Below are 21,307 nucleotides of genomic sequence, written 5' to 3'. Positions count from 1 at the left end.
AAATCACAGAGAAAATATTTACAAAATGTGTGACAAAGAACTGTTGTCCAAGTTACATAAAGAATGCCTACAAGTCAATAATAAAAGTATTCAATCAAAAATGACCAAAAGATCTGAACAGACACTTTACACAAGAAGATACATAAATGGCTAACAAAGACACAAAAATGTTCTTAACATTATTAGCTCATCTGATTGGCTAAAATGAAACGGTCTGATGGCAGCAGATGTTACTAAGTAGAGTACTGGAATCCTTGTACAAATTTGTGAGAATGTAAAATGCTACAGCCACTTAGAGAAAAGATCTGACACTTTCCCATTAAGCTAAATATACATTTATCCAAAGACCCTGAAATTCCACCCTTTGGTATTTACCCAAGAAACGTGAAAACATATGTCCACAAGATACTTATATGAGAATATTCAGCAACTTTATTCAAGCTTAATTCAAAATATCCTAAAACTGCAAAAAGCTCAGGAGTACATCAGTAGTAGAATGGGTTCTCTAAAAGAAAACAGTTGGATATATTCAGTGGAATATGTAATGAACTGCAGATAATGTAGTAGCATGGATAATCCTCAAAAATATTATGCTACTTGAAAGTAGCCTTACACAAATAATACATATTGTATTATTTCATTTATACAATGTTCTAGAAACAGGCAAAACTAATCTACAGAGGGGAAGAAACAGAACAACAGAACAGTGGTTGCCATAGAGGATAGGATTGACTGGAAAAGCACAAAGGCACTTTCTTTGATGATAGTAATTCTTTATGTTTTGATAGGGGTTTGCATTACACAGGTCGATGCATTTCCCAAAACTCATGTATTGGTGCATTTGAGATTTGTACATTTCTGTAGGTACATTTACTCGAAAAGAAATATATCCAAATGTTGAACTCTATCTCTATGATGAAATGTTTAGGAGAGAAGTATATTTATGTCTGCAACTTACCTTGATATTCATAGGATGGATTGATGGATGTATAAAGTGTTTGATAGATATATAATTACATGATAAAGCAAATATAGTAAAATATTAATTGTAGAATCTAAGTAGTGTGTATATTTGTGTCCAGTATACAATTATTTTAAGTTCTCTATATGTTTTAAAACTTTCATAGTTAAATGTTGGGAAAAAAATCATGTTAAACCGTGAAACTTTAATTTCACTTACCAACAATTTTGTTATATAATATATGCCTTCAGAAATACATTTTATATGACAATATGCTTTTAAATTTGAAATTTAACTTTAATAATTAAATGTAGGCAAATAGAGGAATATTGTAACAAACATGTAAAAAGTGTGTCTATATTAGGCCGAGTGTGGTGGCTCATGCCTAGCACTATGGGAAACTGAGGTAAGTCAATAGCTTGAGCTCAAGAGTTTGAGACCAGCCTGGGCAACATGGCAAAGCCCTGTCTCTACTAAAAATACAAAAATTAGCTGGGTGTGGTGGTGCACACCTGTGACCCCAGCTACTTGTGAGGCTGAGGCATGAGAATTGCTTGAACCTGGGAAGTGGAGGTTGCAGTGAACATGTCACTGCACTCCAGCCTGGGTGACAGAGTGAGACTATCTCAAAAAAAAAAAAAAAAAAAAAACAAAGGGGATATCTACATTATTAAATGGAGCAGGCCAGGCGTGGCTCACGCCTGTAATCCCAGCACTTTGGGAGGCTGAGATGGGCGGATCACGAAGTCAGGAGATCAAGACCATCCTGGCTAACACAATGAAACCCTGTCTCTACTAAAAATACAAAAAATTAGCTGGGCGTGGTGGTGGGTGCCTGTAGTCCCAGCTACTTGGGAGGCTGAGGCAGGAGAATGGCATGAACCTGGGAGGCAGAACTTATGGTGAGCAGAGATTGCACCACTGTACTCCAGCCTGGGTGACAGCGCAAGACTCTGTCTCAAAAAAAAAAAAAAAGGAACAGACACTGAGAGTGTTCTAGTCATATTCTTTGGACCTTTAGTGTTCTTCTGCTGACTTTTAACTTCCAATATCTGCATATCTGTGCCAGAGGAATCTTGCTTCTGCCACAGTTAATAATGTAGATATACTTTACATAATTGTATTTCATTTTGTAAATATACTATATATTATGCATCATTTCCATTATTTGAACATTCGTATGTGTCTTTTTTTGGATATATGTTTTTGTTCATTTTTGGGTAAATACCTAGGAGTGGAATGGCTGAATTGTATAGTAGGGTATATTCAACATTTTAAGAAACTACCCAAGGCTTTTCCAAAGTGGTTATTCATTTTTACCAGCAGTGTATGAGAGCTCTAGTTGTTGCATATCTTTGCCAACACTTAGTATTGTCAGTCTCTTTCATTTTATTCTTTGTAATGAGGTATTCATATAAAAGATATGAATGTACGTGTAAAATAGTTGTCTTGGTAATTTTCTCATTTTTGAGTGCCTTGTCACGTCTTATAGAATACTTACCTCATAATATCAATAGTTGTGAATTCAATCATGCTAGACTTGCAGAGACGTCAACTCTAATGTTTTTGTTTTCATTTGTGTTGCATTATTAATATTTTCTGTAATCCATATTTTCTTTTTCAGGAAACTTTTATGGCAACTATCCATTTTAGGACTGTTAATTAAACCACATAGCTGGGAACAGTTATATCAGTTATATACTACAGTGTATCATAATCTTAGAAAAATAACAAAAAAGGAGACACTGACGCCCCCTCTGTGTAGAGGAACAACCCTCCTCTCTCAGAAAGCTTCACTCACTTTATTCTCCCTGCATGTGACCTGTGGCCATGACTGTGCAATATGTGAAAAGAGGGAGGCCCTTCAGATCATGCAGGGGAAATTGACTAAGGGTCTCCCAAACAAGTAGCTGTCCCTTCTTGTAATTGAAAGTCTCAGTTCATATGCCACCTCCTCAAAAACATCTTTGCTGACTGCCCTAGTTAAAGTTGTCTTCCTTTATAGTCCTTCTCTATCCTGATTTTCTCTTTCATTTTTAATAATATTTACTACTACCAGAAATATTCATTTATTGATTTATGTGTTTACTGCCAGTCTCCTCCTACTGGTTGTAATCTCAGTGAAAACAGGAATTTTGATTGTTTTGCTGAATGCTATATTACTAGTGTTTTAAGAGAATTGAACCTGTCACATAGTAGGTGCTCAGTAAACTTTGTGGAATTGAAGTGGAAGTTAAAGTACACCCATATTTTCATAGTCAGATTCCTGATAATATTTATATTAGGTTTTGGAACCTCTGAGTATCCTCTAAGATTTCTTAGTAATGCTTACATATTCTATAATCTGGAAAGGGAGGAGAGGCTTCATTCATTAGCTACACTTGCCTGAAAACCAAGAGCAAGTTTAATGTAGGCTATTATCAGTAGTACAATTTCAAATTGGATTTTAAAAATCAGTTTGAAAGTTTTTTATTGAATTTACAAGAGGAAAATATAAACACTTAATAATTAGTTTTTCCCAAATTCAAAAGGATATAAGGATTGTTGCAATCATAAACATAAAACAACCTCAATATAAAAACATAGAAAATACAGAAAAGGGGCAAAAAAGAAGAAAAATTTACATAAATCATCTATAATATCATGACACAGAGATAACTGCTGTTAACATTTTGATATAGAGTTTTCTAAACTCTTTTCTGTGCATATATATACATATATATACACACTTAAAATATATCATGAAAATATAGTCATGCCAATTAACTACGTTGACAGTATTTTATTATGGGCATGTATTTTATTTAACTAATTTTCTATTCCTGGACATTTAGGTTGATCACAGTTTTGCTATTGTAAATAAGGCTTCACTGAACATCTTTATACATGCATATTTATTATTTTATCCTGTTTTTTTCTTTAACATAGTGAATTCCTAGAAATGGAATTGCAGAATCAAAGTATATGCCCATTTTGCTTTTCATTTGCGAGTGTCACATTTTATATTTTGTTGAACATGAAGAAATACGAGTTAGTTTTCAACCCTTGACTTTTGTACTTACCATTATAGTATACCACTTTGCCTCAGAAGCTGAAGGACCTTGTTTAGAAGTTACACAATGGTGATGACAGAAGCTCTAAGGTGGAAATGCACACACGAGGAAAGTATATTCAATTCCCAAGCAAGAGCTTGGTGAACACAACAGATGGGGTGTGTCAAACTGAAGCTATATTATTATAAGAGCTTTTTTCACCTTTAAAAAAACTTTCTTCTTAGTGCTATCAGAACAGTCAAATTTCCAGGGCATGGATGTACAAATATGTGCAAATACATGTAAAACTTGAAAGGTGCTGATGCTTGCCTTTTTACAATTTCTTTGATCAATTTGAACACATTTTAAATTTAACAGCAATCCTAGTAACTACATAAACATGCCAATTTTATAGCATAAAATTTTAAGCAAATAATCTATATCTTAAGTATAGAAAAAATAAATTGAATGTAATGTTTTTAAAGGATAATTCTAGTAAAACTTGAGGAACTATATCCCACTTACATGAAAAGATGACCAGGAGCCTAAGAAGCAGGCAGACCTTTGCTTTCCCATAGGTTAGCCACCAACCACATGGGGCTATTGAGCACTTGAAATGTGGATATAGCCTTTGTTGAAATAACATTTTGGATATGTGGAATGAAATAAAATACACTATTAAAATTAATTTTTGTGTTTCTTCTTATATTTTTAATATGGCTACTGGAAATTTAAAATTATATGTGTGGTTTGCATTATATATATTTCTATTGGAGATGACTAGTGTGGATAAACAGTGAAATGAACATTTTAACATACAAAAATTTGTAAATGTTATAATTTATTTGATATTCACAAAAATGATTAGGACGATGTGAATTATAGCTGAAGAACACTTTAACAGTCACTCTTAATCCTAACCTGTTAATGTTTTTTTCTAGTTGTCTTTATTATTTAATTCGTCTTTTACTTAAATTTGTTAAACAAACACTATTCAGAGTCAGGAATGTTAGAACTCTTGGCAGAAATCAGGAAAAATTTGGAGGGGAACGTAGGATCCTTGATGGCGTTGCCCTTGTACAGACTTACCACCATGCCTGGAGAAGGGCACACAAGCCAATATATCTGCGCTCAACCATGCTGGCCTCTGTGCTGCAGCTTGAATTCTTAATACATAAAGATATATAGGCATCCTAAGAGCAGGTCTCTAAGAGTCAGCCAAAGTTTATATCCTGACTCTGCCACTTAAAAAAAACTGAGACTTCAGTGTCCTCATTTATACAATGAGAACTCACATACACACACACACACCCCATATGCCTAGCAGAATAAGGAAGCAAGATATGTTAGCTATAACTATTCTTTTTTATTCTAAAGTCTGTGTTTTTCCTATCATATTCGTTTCTCATTTCTATTGCCGAATGTTTCATTGTAATGGGTTTATAGCTTTTCTCCTAAATAAAGTAACAAAAAGGGTTTTCACATGTAGTTTTTTAAAAATCTACATAATTAGACCAGAAAAATATACTCAACTGATTTTTGATAAGGACACACAGGCAATTCAGTGGAGGAAGAATAGCCTCTTCAACAAATGATGCTGGAACAATTGAATATCCTTAGGTAAAAAAAAAGAGAGCCTTGTCCTAAAGTGCATACTTTTTACAAAAACTAACTCAGTGAATTAACCACAGACTTAAATAGAAAATATGAAACTTTTAGGGGAAAAAAAAAATCTTTGGGGCCTAGGATTAGGCAAAGAGTTCTTAAACTTGAACTAAAATCATGATACCTAAAAGGGAAAATTGATAAATTGGATCTCAGTAAAATTTAAGAACGTTTACAGAGTGTAGTAGCACGCGCCTATAGTCCCAGCTACTCAGGAAGCTGAGGTGGGAGGATTGCTTAATCCCAGGAGTTTGAGGCTGCCATGCTCTATGATCATACCTGTGAGCAGCCACTGCACTCCAGTGTGGACAACATTGCAAGACCCTGTCCTAAAAAAAAAAAAAAAAAAAAAAAAAAAATTTGCTCTGTGAAAGACCTGTTAAAAAGGATAAAAAGCTACAGTACAGACTGGGAGAAAATACTTGCAAATCACATATCCAACAAAGGATTTATATGTAGAATAAATAACTCCCAAAATTCTATATTAAAAAAATTCAATTAAAAAAATGGGCAAAAGATATTGGTAGAAATTTAACCAAAGATGAAATATAGATGGCAAATAAGTACATGAAAAAAATGTTCAACATCATTAGCCATCAGGAAAATGCAAAACTACAATTAAATACAACTACACATTTATTAGAATGTCTAAAATTGAAAAGACTGACCTTACTAAGTGTTGACATGGATCAAAGAAACCAGTTTTCTCAGCACTGCTGGTAGGAATATAAAATGGTTCAGCCATTCTAGAAAATAATTTTGCAATTACCTCTGAAATTGAAGATGCATTTACCACATGACCCAACATTTGCACTCTTGAGCATTTATCCCAGATAAATGATAACCTATGTTCTCAAAAATACTTGTATGTAAATGTTCATAGCAGCTATAGTCATAATAGCCCAAAACTGGAAACAACCCAAATGTCCTTCAGTGGATGAAAGAAAAACATCCTATGTCCATACCATGTAATACTACTCAGCAACAGAAGGAAGCAAATTATTAATATGTGTAACAACTTGAATGAACCTCAGCTAAATTATGCTTAGTGAAAATAGTCTCAAAAGTTTACATAAGATATGATTTTGTTTATATAGCATTCTTGAAATAACAAAATTATAAGAACAAAATTATAAGTGTTGAGAACAGATTAGTGGTGGCCAGGGATTAGGGATGGTGGGGATAGTGGTAGGTTTGGCTATAAAGGAATTGCAGGGATCAACTTTGTGGTAATAGAGCAATTCTGTATTTTGATTGTGTTGATACGTAATGAAGCTACATTTATGATAAAATTGCATGGAACTATACATACACACACACACACACACATGAGTGTGTATACAATTGGTAAAATCGGAGTGAGTTCTGTGAATTTTACCAATGCAATTTTCTAGTTTTGACAGTGTGCTACAGTTATACAAAATGTCAACAAGGGAAGAAGTGAGGTGGCGTTAAGGTTGAATAGGAACTCCCTACACATTTCTTTGCAACTTTCTGTAAATTTATATTTATTTCAAAATAAAAAGTTTTTAAGGTTGTTTTTTGTTTGTTTGTTTGTTTTTTGTTTTTTGAGATGGAGTCTTGCTCTGTTGTCCAGGCTGGAGTGCAGTGGCATGATTACTCACTGCAACCTCTGCCTCCCAGGTTCAAGCTATTCTCCTGCCTCAGCCTCCAGAGTAGCTGGGACTACAGGTACATTTCACTACCCTCGGCTAATTTTTGTATTTTTAGTAGAGACAGGGTTTTGCCATGTTGGCCAGGCTAGTTTCGAACTCCTGACCTCAGGTGATCCACCTGCCTCAGCCTCCCAAAGTGCTGGGATTACAGGCGTGAGCCACCAGCTATTGATTTTTTGATTTCTTTATTTAGTAAATCTGGTCACTGAGTCTTTTTCCCTATTATTGTAATCAAACTGTGAAGTTTTGTGAATTAAGAATCACACTGTGTTTGTAACATCAGAATGCCTTGATAATAAAGTTATAGAGGTTTCCTAATAATATAATGACCTAGCATAATTTTGAGTTCCTTTGCCTAAGCTCACAGGACTAATAGAAAAACAAAGAAAAAAACTTATCAAGGTAAAGAAATTGATTGCATAGCTTAATAGTAATAATTGTATTTGCATTAGCTAGTGAATTATGTGATACTACTTATTCTAAAAGCTAAAAACATGTATTGGCTATAAATTTTGATAATAGTACAAACATTTTAAATAACAAGTATTCTAAAATATAGTGTGATGGGCTGAATTGCGTCCCCCTCCTCAAATTCATATATTGAAATGTTAAAGTCCTAATCTCCAGTACCTCCTACAGTAACTGTATTTGGAGATAAAGTTTTTAAAGAGGTCATTAGGGTAGCCCCTAATCCAATCTGATTGGTGTCATAAGAAGAAGAAATCTGTACACAGACACCTACAGACACCATGTGAATACACAGGGAAAAGGCAGCCACCTGCAAGCCTAAGGAGAGAGACCTGGAACAGATCCTTCCTTCGCTGTCCAGGAAGGAACCAATCCTGCTGACACCATGATCTCAGATTTCTAGTCTCTGGAGCTGTGAGAAAATAAATTTCTGTTGTTTAAGCACTCAATCTGTGGTACTTTCTTTCAGCAGCCCTAGCAAACTAATAAATGTAGTAAACCCCATATATATTGCACAATATTATTCAGTTACTTTAAAAGATTTGCATGTTAAAATTAGGCTTTAAAATCAAAGTCCAAAACTAAAATAACATTCCTAGAAAAGGGAATTGCTTAATATTTTCTTGCTGTTAATGTATGCTGAATATTGAGTAGCAGGTATGAGTAAAATATTTCCTATTCTAGCAAATGATTATCACTTTACGTAATTGACATTTTTTAAAATGAAGTTTTTATAGATGAAATTTTCTTAAACAAGAGCATACTTATTTTAATAAAATAAATTTCAGGAAAAATATTTTTACCAAGGCAGAATACTTATCAGGTGAATTCCACTCCCCAAACAACTATTGACTGAATAGTTGTTGAACTTTTAAAATTCAAATCTAGAATTAGGCTTAGAAATGTAGTCCACATTTTTCACAAAATTGATTAAATTAGGGATAGAATTGATTGATTCATTTATTCAATTAAAAATGTTTCTTTTGGATATGTGTTTTAACTGCCTATCCTACTCTGAGATTTAAAAATGTGGGGCTCAGAATGCCTGCCTCTGAAATGAAGACAGATAAACACATATTCAGGATCTTCAGCTAGTGGTATATCAAAAACAATCTAGAAATTTTGCTCAGCAATGCCTTTACTAATTTATTAGGCATTTATTGAGCTCTTGTTAATCCTAAGACATCATGGTAGAAATAATGGGGGAAATAGAAATGAATAAGATACTATCTATGGCCTAAAATAACTTATAGTCCAGTAGTAGGTCACATGTATGCTTGTGATCAGTGCAACACAAATGTTGTAAATTGCTGTGAGTTCCAGGAAGATGAAGATCACATCCAGATCAGGTCCAAAAAGATTTCTGCACAGAGGTAACATTTGAGCCATGATAGCTGAATATATGAGGATAGGAGGACCTTCTTCATGGGATGGTGCTGAGACAGGAAAAGTTCAAGGTGGATACAATGACCAGTATAGGTTGACCTTGTGGGGAATCTTAATTTCTGAACCCCAAATCAGGACACATGTCTGACAAGTATGGAATTGTATAATGACAAGGGTAGAATTGAATCTTTGACACTAGGATTGCCATAGGCAAAAGAGTGTTTATTTTGCAAAAGGTAAATTAATTCATCTCCATCGAGTTTACTTTTTCCTAACTCTGTGTTAGGAATGTTGTAGCTTTTGTTAGTTTTGAAATCTTGATGTACTTTTCCATGTCTTAGAATATATTTCACAAATAAATTTGTATTGCAGATTTTTATTCTTTTAATGTAAGATAGAAAGTCACATTGACATTAGTAGTTATTTTAGAGTATACTGTATGCTAACAGAGTCAGCTTGCTAACCTAAGCAGTGTCATTTTGGCAAATGATAAATAGGTGACAGCATGTGTGTGGTGCTGTGCAGTATCATTTTGACTTAAACATAGATATGGTTTTGGTATGTTATAGTTTATTCAACCTTAAGGAGCCACCTTTTTGGCTACAAAAATACACAGAAAGACTTTTTAGGTACGTAGGGAAACTAACCTCCTTATTTTCTTTAACTCCATTCTTTTAAAAATTTTATGTACTGTGTGTTAGTAGTTTTCCTCACACACATTGGTGCATAGTTATAAGTTTTTAGTAGCATATAGCTATTTTGAGGAAAAACATTCCCACATAAAATAATCATTGGACTATATTAAAATCCCACTTATTTGGTTCCTGCAATTTATTTCTCTAGGTTTTCCATTTTGAGCAGGAACTAAATGTAGAGAAGGTGCCAGGCCCCTTGTGCTTATTCCCCAGGTCTATCACAAATGCCACTTTTTCTCCCAGACATGCTTTCTACCCATGGAAAGATATTTTGCTTTTCTCTCCTTGTACTACATTCCTGATCCTCCTCATCACAATCCCTTAAAACATGCTCTTTTTCCTGTGCTCTGTTCTAGCTCTCTGCTTTACTTCTCCTATAACCATTTCCTGGCCATATTACCTCTACTGCATGTCTGTCCTATGTTTCTCTACTTGTGGTCTTCACTGGCCCACGTGGTTGCTATTTCTGCTGTGGTGGCACCAAGAGCAATAAATGAAACCAACCACTTTTGACATCTCATCACATGTTAAACCTATCACATAGTTGAGGATGGGCTAACCAAAGAAGGGAATTCCAATTGAAATGTCTGAAAAAGCAGACTGTCCAAATTTTCATGTAAATCACATGCTCATCAATTCAATTAATTGTGGTTGTACAAATTTTATAGCACTTATTTTATCTTTGTTGAGTGTGTGTTCATGTGTTTTAATGATCGTTTAAGGCAATAGTGCAGAAAAGACTGATGAACAGGTAGCTTGTTAATTATTCCAAAGGATAATATGCTCCATGCATTTCTCATGAAATTATATAAAATTAGCACATTTAAATCTAAGTAGAGCTATAAAGACATTTTTATTAAACAATCTAAATGGAATAATGACATGATTATTATGATGAATTCTGGTCTTATTGGGGGGACACAGTACTATTAAAATCATTAAGGTATTACTAACTATGGTTTCTGCCTATAAATTTATTAGTTCTAGACACTACATCCTTCTAGTCCACTCTACTCCTAAAATCTTTCTTCATAATTTGTAGAGAATGTATCCTAGTTAACCCCTTAGAAATGCCACCCAACCAGCTCATGCTAGAACATTTTAATTTACTTTTCTGAATCATGTTGCCTAAAAAAAAATTTCAATAAAACCCATAACATTACACAGATCTTATATTATTCATTTATGTGAGTATTTAAAAAGCAGGCTTTATTACCACTTAATGCAATTTAAAAGCTAAAAAAATACTGTTAAAAGATTTCATGCATCATGTAGCAATAAAACATCATTTTCAGAATGACTACTGAATTTAAATTTAACTTTTTAGTTAGATGTCATTATAATCTCAGAAATGTCATATTGCCTTTCAACTATTAATTTCCTAAAAGAAACTAATCAATCTTTAGAGAAATGTTTTATGATTCAATTATTGGCTATTTGTAAACTTTGAATTCTTTTTACAGAAATAGACATACTGAATAAAAGTTTGATAGTGTCCCAGAGAAATAAAGTATGCCTTGAAAAGGAAATGAAAAATCTGAAATTGTTGTCAGATGCAGCCATATTGAGATCTCAGCAGATTCAGACATCTAGACAACAGGAAGTAAACTTGCAAACCAGATGCTATGATTTGGAAAAAGAAGTACTAGGTAAAGAAAAGTATTTTTTGCTGTTGTTGGTGACTAGTTATATAACTACATGAGGAAATATTTACATTTTTACTTAAAATTACAACAAAATCTTGTTTTAATTATTTTGGGTTGCAAATATGCTTAATTATTAGTATCACTATGGTGATAACTGTGCCTGTGGTCAATACTTGCTGTCATTTCCAGTTTTGCCATTTAGTGTGGTAAGACTTAAGTGGATATATAAAAGACATTTCAACTGCAGTGTAAGATTTCAGAAAACTAAAGTGAAATTTACTTTGGTATATCTGTGCTTTACTATGTTTCCTTGTAAAGGTGAATCCAGATTTGTAGGCAATCCTTCATTTTTCCAAATGAAAAAATTTAAAGTGTTTGAAGCATCTTAGGCAAGGTTTTAAAATTTGTCTCCGCCTCAGAGGAATGAGTGTCTTGACAGTAAATGTAAGCAGTTTGTAATTTTCCTTGGACGTAGGAAGGGATCGATAAAATAGGTAATCAGAAAAATGATATCACAAAAGCAGAGTTTTAGAAAAAATAATCTGTTATTAATGAATAGAGTATTTCAAACATCAAGACACTGGAGCCAGGTAGCCATTTTGAAAATATCTTTGCCAGTATCCCAATCCCAAGACTAACCATAAGAAGCTGAAGTAGGGAAGGGAACTCACATTTTTTAAGTCCTAAGTGTGCTAGACACTTTATATGAATTATTTCTATCTGTTCTTATAGAGACCACGAAAAGCATGTATAATTATCCTATCTTACAGCGGAGAGAACCAAGGCCCACCAAGTATCATAACTGGTACTACATTCCTAGTAAATGGCAGAAAGTAAAAGCAAAACTGGTTGGACTTCAATGCTCATGCTTGTCCCACTGTGTCTATTTAGCCTTCTCCGTGGCCCAGTGGGAAGGATGAGATAGAATCAGGGTTGAGGTGACTACCCAAGACCAGGGAGATGAACATCTGTCTGGTAAACACGGAAGAGAAAGAAGTCAGAAAGCGTTCTGAACCTCCTGTGTTTGGGAGTCTTTAATCATGGAACCATACCACAGACTATGGAAATCTGGAGAGAATCTAGTGTTGGAAGAGAAGATAACAAGTCATCATATTAACTTTGTAGCAGTATCAACAGATAAAAATTTTAAAATCAGATAAAATTTAAAATAATCATATATTTTTATTTTCTCTCCTGAGAACTACCTATTCATAGATTCTGGAAATTTTCTATTGCATTATTGGAATTTTTCTTGATAATTTTATAGCAAATTTTATACAGTATAGGTATTATATTCTATATTCAATTTTTTTTCGAATGTATAATTTATCTATTGACTTTTTATCGTAAATTTTATCACATCGAAGTTTTTAATTTTGGTATAATCAATTATTATCTTGTATTGTTTCTGCGTAGTCTTATTAAAGTCGTCCTATTCCTAGATAGTACATACAGTATCCTGGGTTTTGTTTCCCAAGTGAGTCATTAATACATATATAATTTATTTTGATTTTATTTAAAAAATTTAGACAGCTATTTGAAATTTTTTCTTTTTAATTTCTCTGGGTACATAGTAGGGGTATATATTTATAGGATAAATGAGATATTTTGGTACAGGCATACAATGTATAATAATCATGTCAGGGTAAATGAGGTGTCCTGCCTCAAGCATTTATCCTTTCTTTGTATTACATACAATTCAGTTACACTCTTTTAATTATTTTTAAATGTACAATATTGTTGACTGTGGTTACCCTGTTGTGTTATCAAATACTAGCTTTTATTCACCCTATCTAACTATATATTTGTACCCATTAACCCTCCCCACTTTCCATCCCCCCAACCCTGCCCCATCACCCTTCCCAGACTCTGGTAACCACCATTCTATTCTCTATTGCCAGGAGTTCAATTGATTTAATTTTTTTTAGTTTCTACAAATAAATATGCAAAATTTGTCTTTCTCTAGCTGGCTTATTTCATTTAACATAATGACCTCCAGTTTCATCCGTGTTTTGCATATGACTGGATCTCATTCTTTTTATGGCTAAATAGTACTCCATTGTGTATATTTACCCCATTTTCTTTATCCGTTCATTTGTTGATGGACATTTGGGTTACTTCCAAATCTTGGCTATTGTGAATAGTGCTGCAATAAACATGGGAGTGTAAGTAACTCATCAATATACTGATTTTCCTTCTTTCAGTATTATAACTAGCAGTGAGATTCCTGGACCATATGGTAGTTCTACATCTAGTTTTTTGAGGAACCTCCAAACTGTTCTCCATAGTGATTATATTAATTTATATTACCACCAACAGTGTTCAAGTGTTCTCTTTTCTCCATAACCTCACCAGAATTTCTATTGTCTGTCATTTGGATAAAAACCATTTTAACTGGGGTGAGATTATATCTCAGTATAGTTTTGATTTGCATTTCTTTGATCATCAGTGATGTTGAACACGTTTCCATATACCTGTTTGACATTTGTGTATCTTCTTTTGAGAAATGTCTATTTAGATCTTTTTCCCATTCGTTTAAATCAGGTTATTAAATTTTTTCCTATAGAGTTGTTTGAGCTGCTTGTGTATTCTGGTTATTAATTCCTTGTCAGATGGATAGTTTGCAGATATTTTCTCCCATTATGTGGGTTGTCTCTTCACTTTGTTGATGGTTTCCTTTGCTGTGCAGGAGGTTTTTAACTTGATGTGATTCCTGCAGAATGTTTTTAACTTGATGTGATCCCATTTGTCCATTTTTGCTTTGGCTGCCTGTGCTTGTGGGGTATTACTCAAGAAACCTTTGCCCAGTCCAGTGTCCTGGAGGGTTTCCTTAATGTTTTCTTTTAGTAGTTTCATAGTTTGAGGTCTTAGATTTAAGTATTTAATCCATTGTGATTTGATTTTTGTATATGGTGAGAGATAGGGATCTAGTTTTATTCATCTGCATATGGATATCCTGTTTTCCTAGGAGTATTTACTGAAGAGACTGTCTTCCCTCAACCTGTGTTCTTGGCAGTTTTGTCAAAAATTAGTTCAATGCAGATGCATGAAATTGTTTCTATGTTTTCTGTGCTGTTCCATTGGTCTCTGTGTCTGTTTTTATGTCAGTACCCAGTTGTTTTGTTTACTATAGCTCTGTAGTATAATTTGAAGTCAGGTAATGTGATTTCTCCAGTTTTGTTATTTTTGTTCAGAATAGCTTTGACTATTCTGGGTCTTCTGTGATTCCATCTAAATTTTAGGATTATTTTTGCTATTTCTGTGAAGAATAACATTGGTATTTTGATAGTGATTGCATTGTATCTGTAGATTGCTTTGGGTAGTATGGGCATTTTAATATTGATTCTTCTAATCTATGAACTTGGAATATCTTTCCTTTTTGTGTGTGTCCTTTTCAATTTCTTTCATCAGTGTTTTCATTTTGGAGAACTTTTACTTCTCTGGTTAGGTTTATTCCTAGATATTTTATTTTATTTTTAGCTATTGTAAATAGGATGATTTTCTTGATTTCTTTTTCAGATTGTTCACTGTTGTCATATAGAAATGCTACTGGTTTTTGTATGTTGATTCTATATCCTGCAACTTTACTGAATTAGTTTATTAGTTCTAATAGTTTTTATGGAGTCTTTAGGTTTTTCTAAATATAAGATTATATCATCTGCAAACAAGGATAATTTGACTTTTTCCTTTCCAATCCAATTTGGATGCCTTTTATTTCCTTATCTTGTCTGATTGCTCTAGCTAGGATTTTCTGCACTGTGTTGAATAATGGTGGTGAAAGTGGTCATCCTTGTTGTGTTCCAGACTTGGAGGAAAGGCTTTTAGTTTTTCCCTGTTCAGTATGATACTAAATGTGGACCTCTTTTATATGGCTTTTATTATGTTAAGATATGTTCCTTCCATACCCAGTTTTTTGAGGGTTCTTATCACAATGGCATGTTGAATTGTATCAAATGCTTTTTGAGAATCAACTGAAATGATCATATGGTTTTTGACCTTCATTCTGTTAATATAATGTAGCACACTGATTTGCATATGTTGGACCATCCTTGCTTCCCTTTTTTTTATTGGCCTGTTCAGGTTTTGGATTTCTTCATTGAGCAATCTTGGTAGATTGTATATATCTGGGAATTTATTCATTTATTCTAGGTTTTCCAATTTATTGGCATATAGTTGCTCATAGTAGCCTCTAACGATCCTTTGAATTTCTGCAGTATTGGTTGTAACGTCTCCTTTTTCATGTCTGATTGTATTTATCTGGGTCTTCTCTTTTTTTTTTTTTCTTTATTAGTTGGGTTAAAGGTTTGTTAATTTTGTTTATCTTTTGAAGAGACCAACTTTTCATTTTGTTGATCTTTTATATTGTTTTCTTCAGTCTCAATTTCATATATTTTTGCTCCAATCTTTATTTCTTTTCTTCTAATTTTGGACTTGGTTTTCTCATGCTTTAAGATGCATTGTTATGTTGATTTGAAGCTTTCTACTTTTTTGATGTAAGTGCTTGTTGCTATAAACTTTCTTCTTGTACTGCTTTTGCTGGATCCCATAGGTTTTGCTATGTTGTGTTTACATTTTAATTTGTTTCAAGAAATTTTAAAATTTACTTCCTTATTTCTTCATTGACCCACTGGCTATTCAGGAACACATTTTTTAGTTTTTCATGTTTGTATGGTTTTTAAAATTCCTCTTGTTCTTGATATCTAGTTTTATTCCATTTTGGTCAGAGACATATTTAATATTATTTCTATTGTTTTGAATGTTTTAAGACTTGTTTTGATGCTTTGCATGGTCTATCCTTGAAAATGATCCATGTGCTGAGAAGAATGTGTGTTCTGTAGCCATTGGATGAAATGTTTCTTAAATTTCTATTAGGTCCATTTGTTCTACACTTCTATTGTTATACTAGATTATTGTACTAGAGTCCATCTCCCTTTTTAGCTCTAGTAATATTTGCTTTATATATGTGGGTACTCCAGTCTTGGGTTCATACATATATACAATTATTACATCCTTGTGCTGAATCAACCCCTTTATCATTATGTCATGACTTCTTTGTCTCTTTTTATAGTTTTTGTTTTGAAATCTATTTTGTATTGTATAAATATAGTTTTTTGTGCATTTTATTTTGTTTGTGTCAATTTGCATGGAATTTTTTTCCATCCCTTTACTTTCAGTTTATTGTGTCTTTATAGGTGAAGTATGTTTCTTGTAGACAACAAATCATGGGGTCTCATTTTTTAATTCATTTAGTTATTCTGTCTTTCAATTGAGGGTTTAGTCTGTTTACATTCAATGTTATTATCGATAAGTAAGGACTTACTCCTGCCACTTTATTTGTTTTCTGGTCTTCTGTCTCTTCTTTCCTTCCCTTTCTCTTCCTTTTGCTGAAGGTGATTTCCTCAGGTGTTATGTTAATTTTTTGCTTTTTATTTTTTGTGTATCTGTTGTATGTTTTTTGGTTTGAGGTTCACCATGAAGCTTGCAAATAATATCTTATAACCCATTCTTTCTTCTTGATCAATTCTGCTGTTAGTAGACTCTGATGAATTCTTTAGTATGTCAAATGCATTTTTTAACTAAAGAACTTCTACTTGATTCTCTTTAGTTATTTCAGTCTCTTTGTTAAATTTTATCTGATAGAATCCTGAATTTGTTCTCTGTTATCTTGGATTTTATTGAGCTGCCTCAAAACAGCTATTTTGAATTATCTGTCTGAAAGGTCACATATCTCTGTCTTTCTAGGATTGATTCCTGGTGCTTTATTTAGTTCGTTTGGTGAGGCCATGTTTTCCTGGATGATCTTGATCTTTGTTGGTGTCTAGGTATTGAAGAGTTAGGTATTCATTGTAGCCTTCACAGTGTGGGCTTGTTTGTATCCATATTTCTTAGGAAGACTTTCTAGGTATTTGAAGAGACTTGGGTGTTATGATCTAAGTCTTTGGTCATTGCAGCCATACCTGCTTTAGAGGGCACCACCTGCTCAGTAATACTGTGGGTCTTGCAGACTTGTAGATATACCACCTTGGTGGACTTGGGTAAGATCCAATAATTCGCGGGATTGCCTGACAGAGACTCTTGTTCTCTTTCCTTACCTTCCCCCAAACAGAGTGTTTCTGTCTGTGCTAAGCTTCCTGGAGCTGGAGAGGGGGTGATACGAGTAATCCTATGGCCACCACCACTGGAACTGTGCTGGGTCAGACCCAAAGCCAGCATAGCACTTCATTTGGGTCTTAGTCAAGGCCTACAGTGACCACTGCCTGGCTACTGCTGATGTTCACTGAAGGCCCCAGGGCTCTATAATCAGCAGATAGCTAATTCAGTCAGGTTTGTGCTCTTCCCTTTCAGGCGGTGAGTTCCCTCTGGCCCTGGGCAAGTCTGGGGATGCTGTACAGGAGCCAGGGCCTGCAGTCAGGAAGCTTAGTAATCTACCTGACGTTCTATCCTACTATAGCTAAGCTGACATCCAAGCCACAAGACAAAGTCCTTTCCACTCTTCCCCTCTCCTCAAGAAGAGGAATATCTCCCCATGGCCACCAGTGCCCCGGCCACAACAAGTACTGCCTGGCTACCACCGCTGTTAACTCAAGGCCCAAGGGCTCTTCATTCAGCTTGTGGTTAATGCTGCCACTCCTTAGTCTCTCCTTTCAGGGCCACGGGCTCTCCTCTGGCACAGGGAGGGTCCAGAAATTCTGTTCAGGTGCTAAGGCCTGGAATCAGGGACCTCAGAAGCTTGCTTGGTGCTCTGTGCCACTGCGGCCGAGCTGGTACTCAAGCTAAAACAATAAGGTCTCCTTTCTCTTCCCTCTATTTTCCTCAAGCAGGAATGGTCTCTTCCCATAGCCACCAATGCTGGAAATGTGCTACATCACACCTGAAACCAGCATAGTTCTGGGTTTCACCCAAGGCCTGTGTCAAGTACTGTATGGTTACCACTATATTGCTACCACTGCTGACTATTCAGTTCTTAGTCAGCAGGTGATGAATTCTGCCAGAAATGGTTTCTTTCCTTCAAAGCACCATGTTCCCTTCTGGCCCAGGGTATGTTTAGAAATGTTGTCCAGGAGCTAGAGCCTGAAAAAGGGGTCTTGAGATTCTGCCTGGTGCCCTACTCTACTGTGGCTGAGCTAGTATCAAAGTTGCAAGACAAAGTCCTGTTTACTTTCCTCTCGTCAAGCAGAGTAAAGGGGTCTCTTCCAGAGTTGTGAGCTGCACTGCCTGGGATTGAGGTGGGGGTGATGCAAGCACTCCTTTGAATGCCTCAGCTCACTAGATCATATGCACCCCAAGTCCACTGGCTGCAAGTCCAGCACAGCACCAGGACTTGCCCAGGAATTGCAGTTCCTGTGTCCCAGACTGCCTTTCTAGTTTGCTTAGGACCTCAGAGCACTTTAGCCAATAGTGGTGGAGCCTGCTGGAACTCAGGTACCTGTCACTGGGATGGACAATTTGCCTCTGGCTAGGGCTGGTCCACATGCTCCCTCTGTGAACACTGTCTGAATTCTGCCCCTGGTTGCTTTCTTCTGTGAGAGAGCAGCACTGAGTTACAATGAAAAGTCCCACAGTCACTGCAGTCTTCCTCCCCAAAAGACACAGATTCTCTCTCTGTGCCACAGGTCTGCTGCCAAAGGATGGGGGGAGGGGTAGCACTGGAAATTCAAGACTATCTTTCCTGCCCTCTTCAGTGCTTCTTTCTTCAATAGGATGTTAAAACCAAGTATTATGATTGCTGATCTGGTTTTGGTTCTTACGAAGGTGCCTTTTGTGTGTGGATAGGTGTTCAATTTTGTTGTTCCTGCAGGGCGGATGATTGCTCGTGGTTTCTATTTGGCCTTCTTGCTCCTCCTCCCCTCTAGAATTTATCTGTAATATGGTGCAAGATATAATGGTCCAGATTTACTCTTTTCCAACTGTATCAGTATTATGGATTAAATAATTTATCCTTTTCTCACTAGATAGAACTACTATCTGTTATATGTTAAAATTTTAATATATACAGATGCTCCTTTACTTACAGTGGGGTTATGTCCCAATGAACCCATCCTAACTTGAAAATATTGTAAGTAAAAAAATGCATTTAATGCTGGCAACACAGCAGACGATCCCACCTTACCATGATTCGACTTACAAATTTTTGACTTTACTGTGGTGTTAAAGAAATATGCATTCAGTAGAAACCAGAACCCCATCATAATTGGTAAGGAGCCTCTCAACTTATGATGGGGTTACATCCTGATAAACCTATCATAAAGTCAAAAAATCATATTGAACCATAAGTCGGGAACTGTCTGTACTAGCAACTATTACTATATTCTGTCTTCTGTTCCACTAATATTTTTGATGCACCATTAATAGTACATTGATTTGAATATGACTTATTAGCATATTCTTTTAGGTGCTAAACCCTTTCTGTCTCCACCGTTCTTACTTTTTAAATACATATTTGCAGACAGTTAGTCTTTCATTTTAACTTTAATATAATTTTATTTACCTCTAATCCATAGGCTCCAAGAAGTACCTAGTAAAAGTTTTTCTCTCTGTATTTGTTACATGTTTCCTACATATTCAGAAGAAGTTATTCTTCCACATAAACTTTAAGATGATTACATTCACCTCTAATGCCAACAAGGATTCTAATTTGAATTGCATTATATTTACAAACTAATTTTTAGAGAATTAAAAATGTTGATAATATTGTCTTTTGAATACTGTTAAGTCTTTTTATTCAAAAACATGGTATGCTGTTTCATTTTTAATGCTATTTTATGTTCTTTAATAAGATGTAATAGTTTTACTTAAATATGTTTCTTTGCCATTCTTGTTAAATTTGTTACTATCAGTTTTGCCTCTACCATGAATAGACTATTTTTTCAATTTTTGTTGATAGAGTAGACAAAAGCTATTCATTTTTATATATTTGTTTTATATCCATCCACCTCACAAAACTCTCATATTAATTCTACAGTAGACATTTTTATTAGTGACTCTTGGGCCTACAACTTCCCAAAAGAGTTCTTCTATTTTTTCCCCAGTGTTTATATCTGTTATTTTATTTTCTTGTCTTCTTTATATCTTATTAAATTCATCCGAAGCTCTGACACTCTGTTAAATAATAATGCTGACAGTGAACATTCAATCTGTCATTGATGGGCACTTAGGTTGATTCCATGTCTTTGCTATTGTGAATAGTGCTGCTATGAACATTTGCATGCATGTGTCTTTGTGGTAGAATGCTTTATATTACTCTGGGTATACACCCAATTATGGATTACCAGGTTGAATGGTAGTTCTGCTTTTAGCTCCTTGAGGAATTGCCATATGGCTTTCCACAGTGTTGAACTAATTTACACTCCCAGCAACAGTGTATAAGTGTGTCCTTTTCTCTGCAACCTCACCAGCATCTGTTATTTTTTGATTTTTTAATAATAGCCATTCTGACTGGTGTGAGGTGATACCTCATTGGCACTTGATTTGCATTTCTCTAATCATCAGTGATATTGAACTTTTTTTCCTATGCTTTTTGGCCACATGTATGTCTTCTTTTGAGAAGTGTCTGTTCATGTTCTTTGCCCACTTTTTAATGGGCTTGTTTGACGTTTTTTTCTTGTGAATTTAAGGTCCTTATAGATGCTTGATAATAGACCTTTGTCAGCTGCATAGTTTGCAAATTTTGTCTCCATTCTGTAAGTTGTCCGTTTACTCTGTTAATAGCTTCTTTTGGTGTGCAGAAGTTCTTAAGTTTAATTAGATCCCATTTGTCAGTTTTTGCCTTTGTTGCAAT

The 21,307-nt window shown here is 34.7% G+C and overlaps 1 protein-coding gene across 2 annotated transcripts in view; it reads left to right on the top strand.

Annotated features, from left to right (window-relative positions):
- Positions 1 to 11,614, top strand: part of LOC105541092 — a 116,176-nt gene extending 104,562 nt beyond the window's left edge. For both annotated transcript variants that reach the window (XM_011981958.1, XM_011981959.1), the window contains exon 6: positions 11,347 to 11,614. In XM_011981958.1, coding sequence (XP_011837348.1) covers positions 11,347 to 11,585 — 239 coding nt within the window. In that variant the 3' untranslated portion in view covers positions 11,586 to 11,614. The remainder of the gene's footprint in view (positions 1 to 11,346) is intronic.
- Positions 11,615 to 21,307: the final 9,693 nt, after the last annotated feature.

Source organism: Mandrillus leucophaeus, unplaced genomic scaffold, assembly GCF_000951045.1.
Source record: "Mandrillus leucophaeus isolate KB7577 unplaced genomic scaffold, Mleu.le_1.0 Scaffold2323, whole genome shotgun sequence".
Taxonomy (NCBI): Eukaryota; Metazoa; Chordata; class Mammalia; order Primates; family Cercopithecidae; genus Mandrillus; species Mandrillus leucophaeus.
The sequence above is the reverse complement of the archived record's forward strand: the minus strand, read 5'-3'. Positions and strand labels throughout refer to the sequence as shown.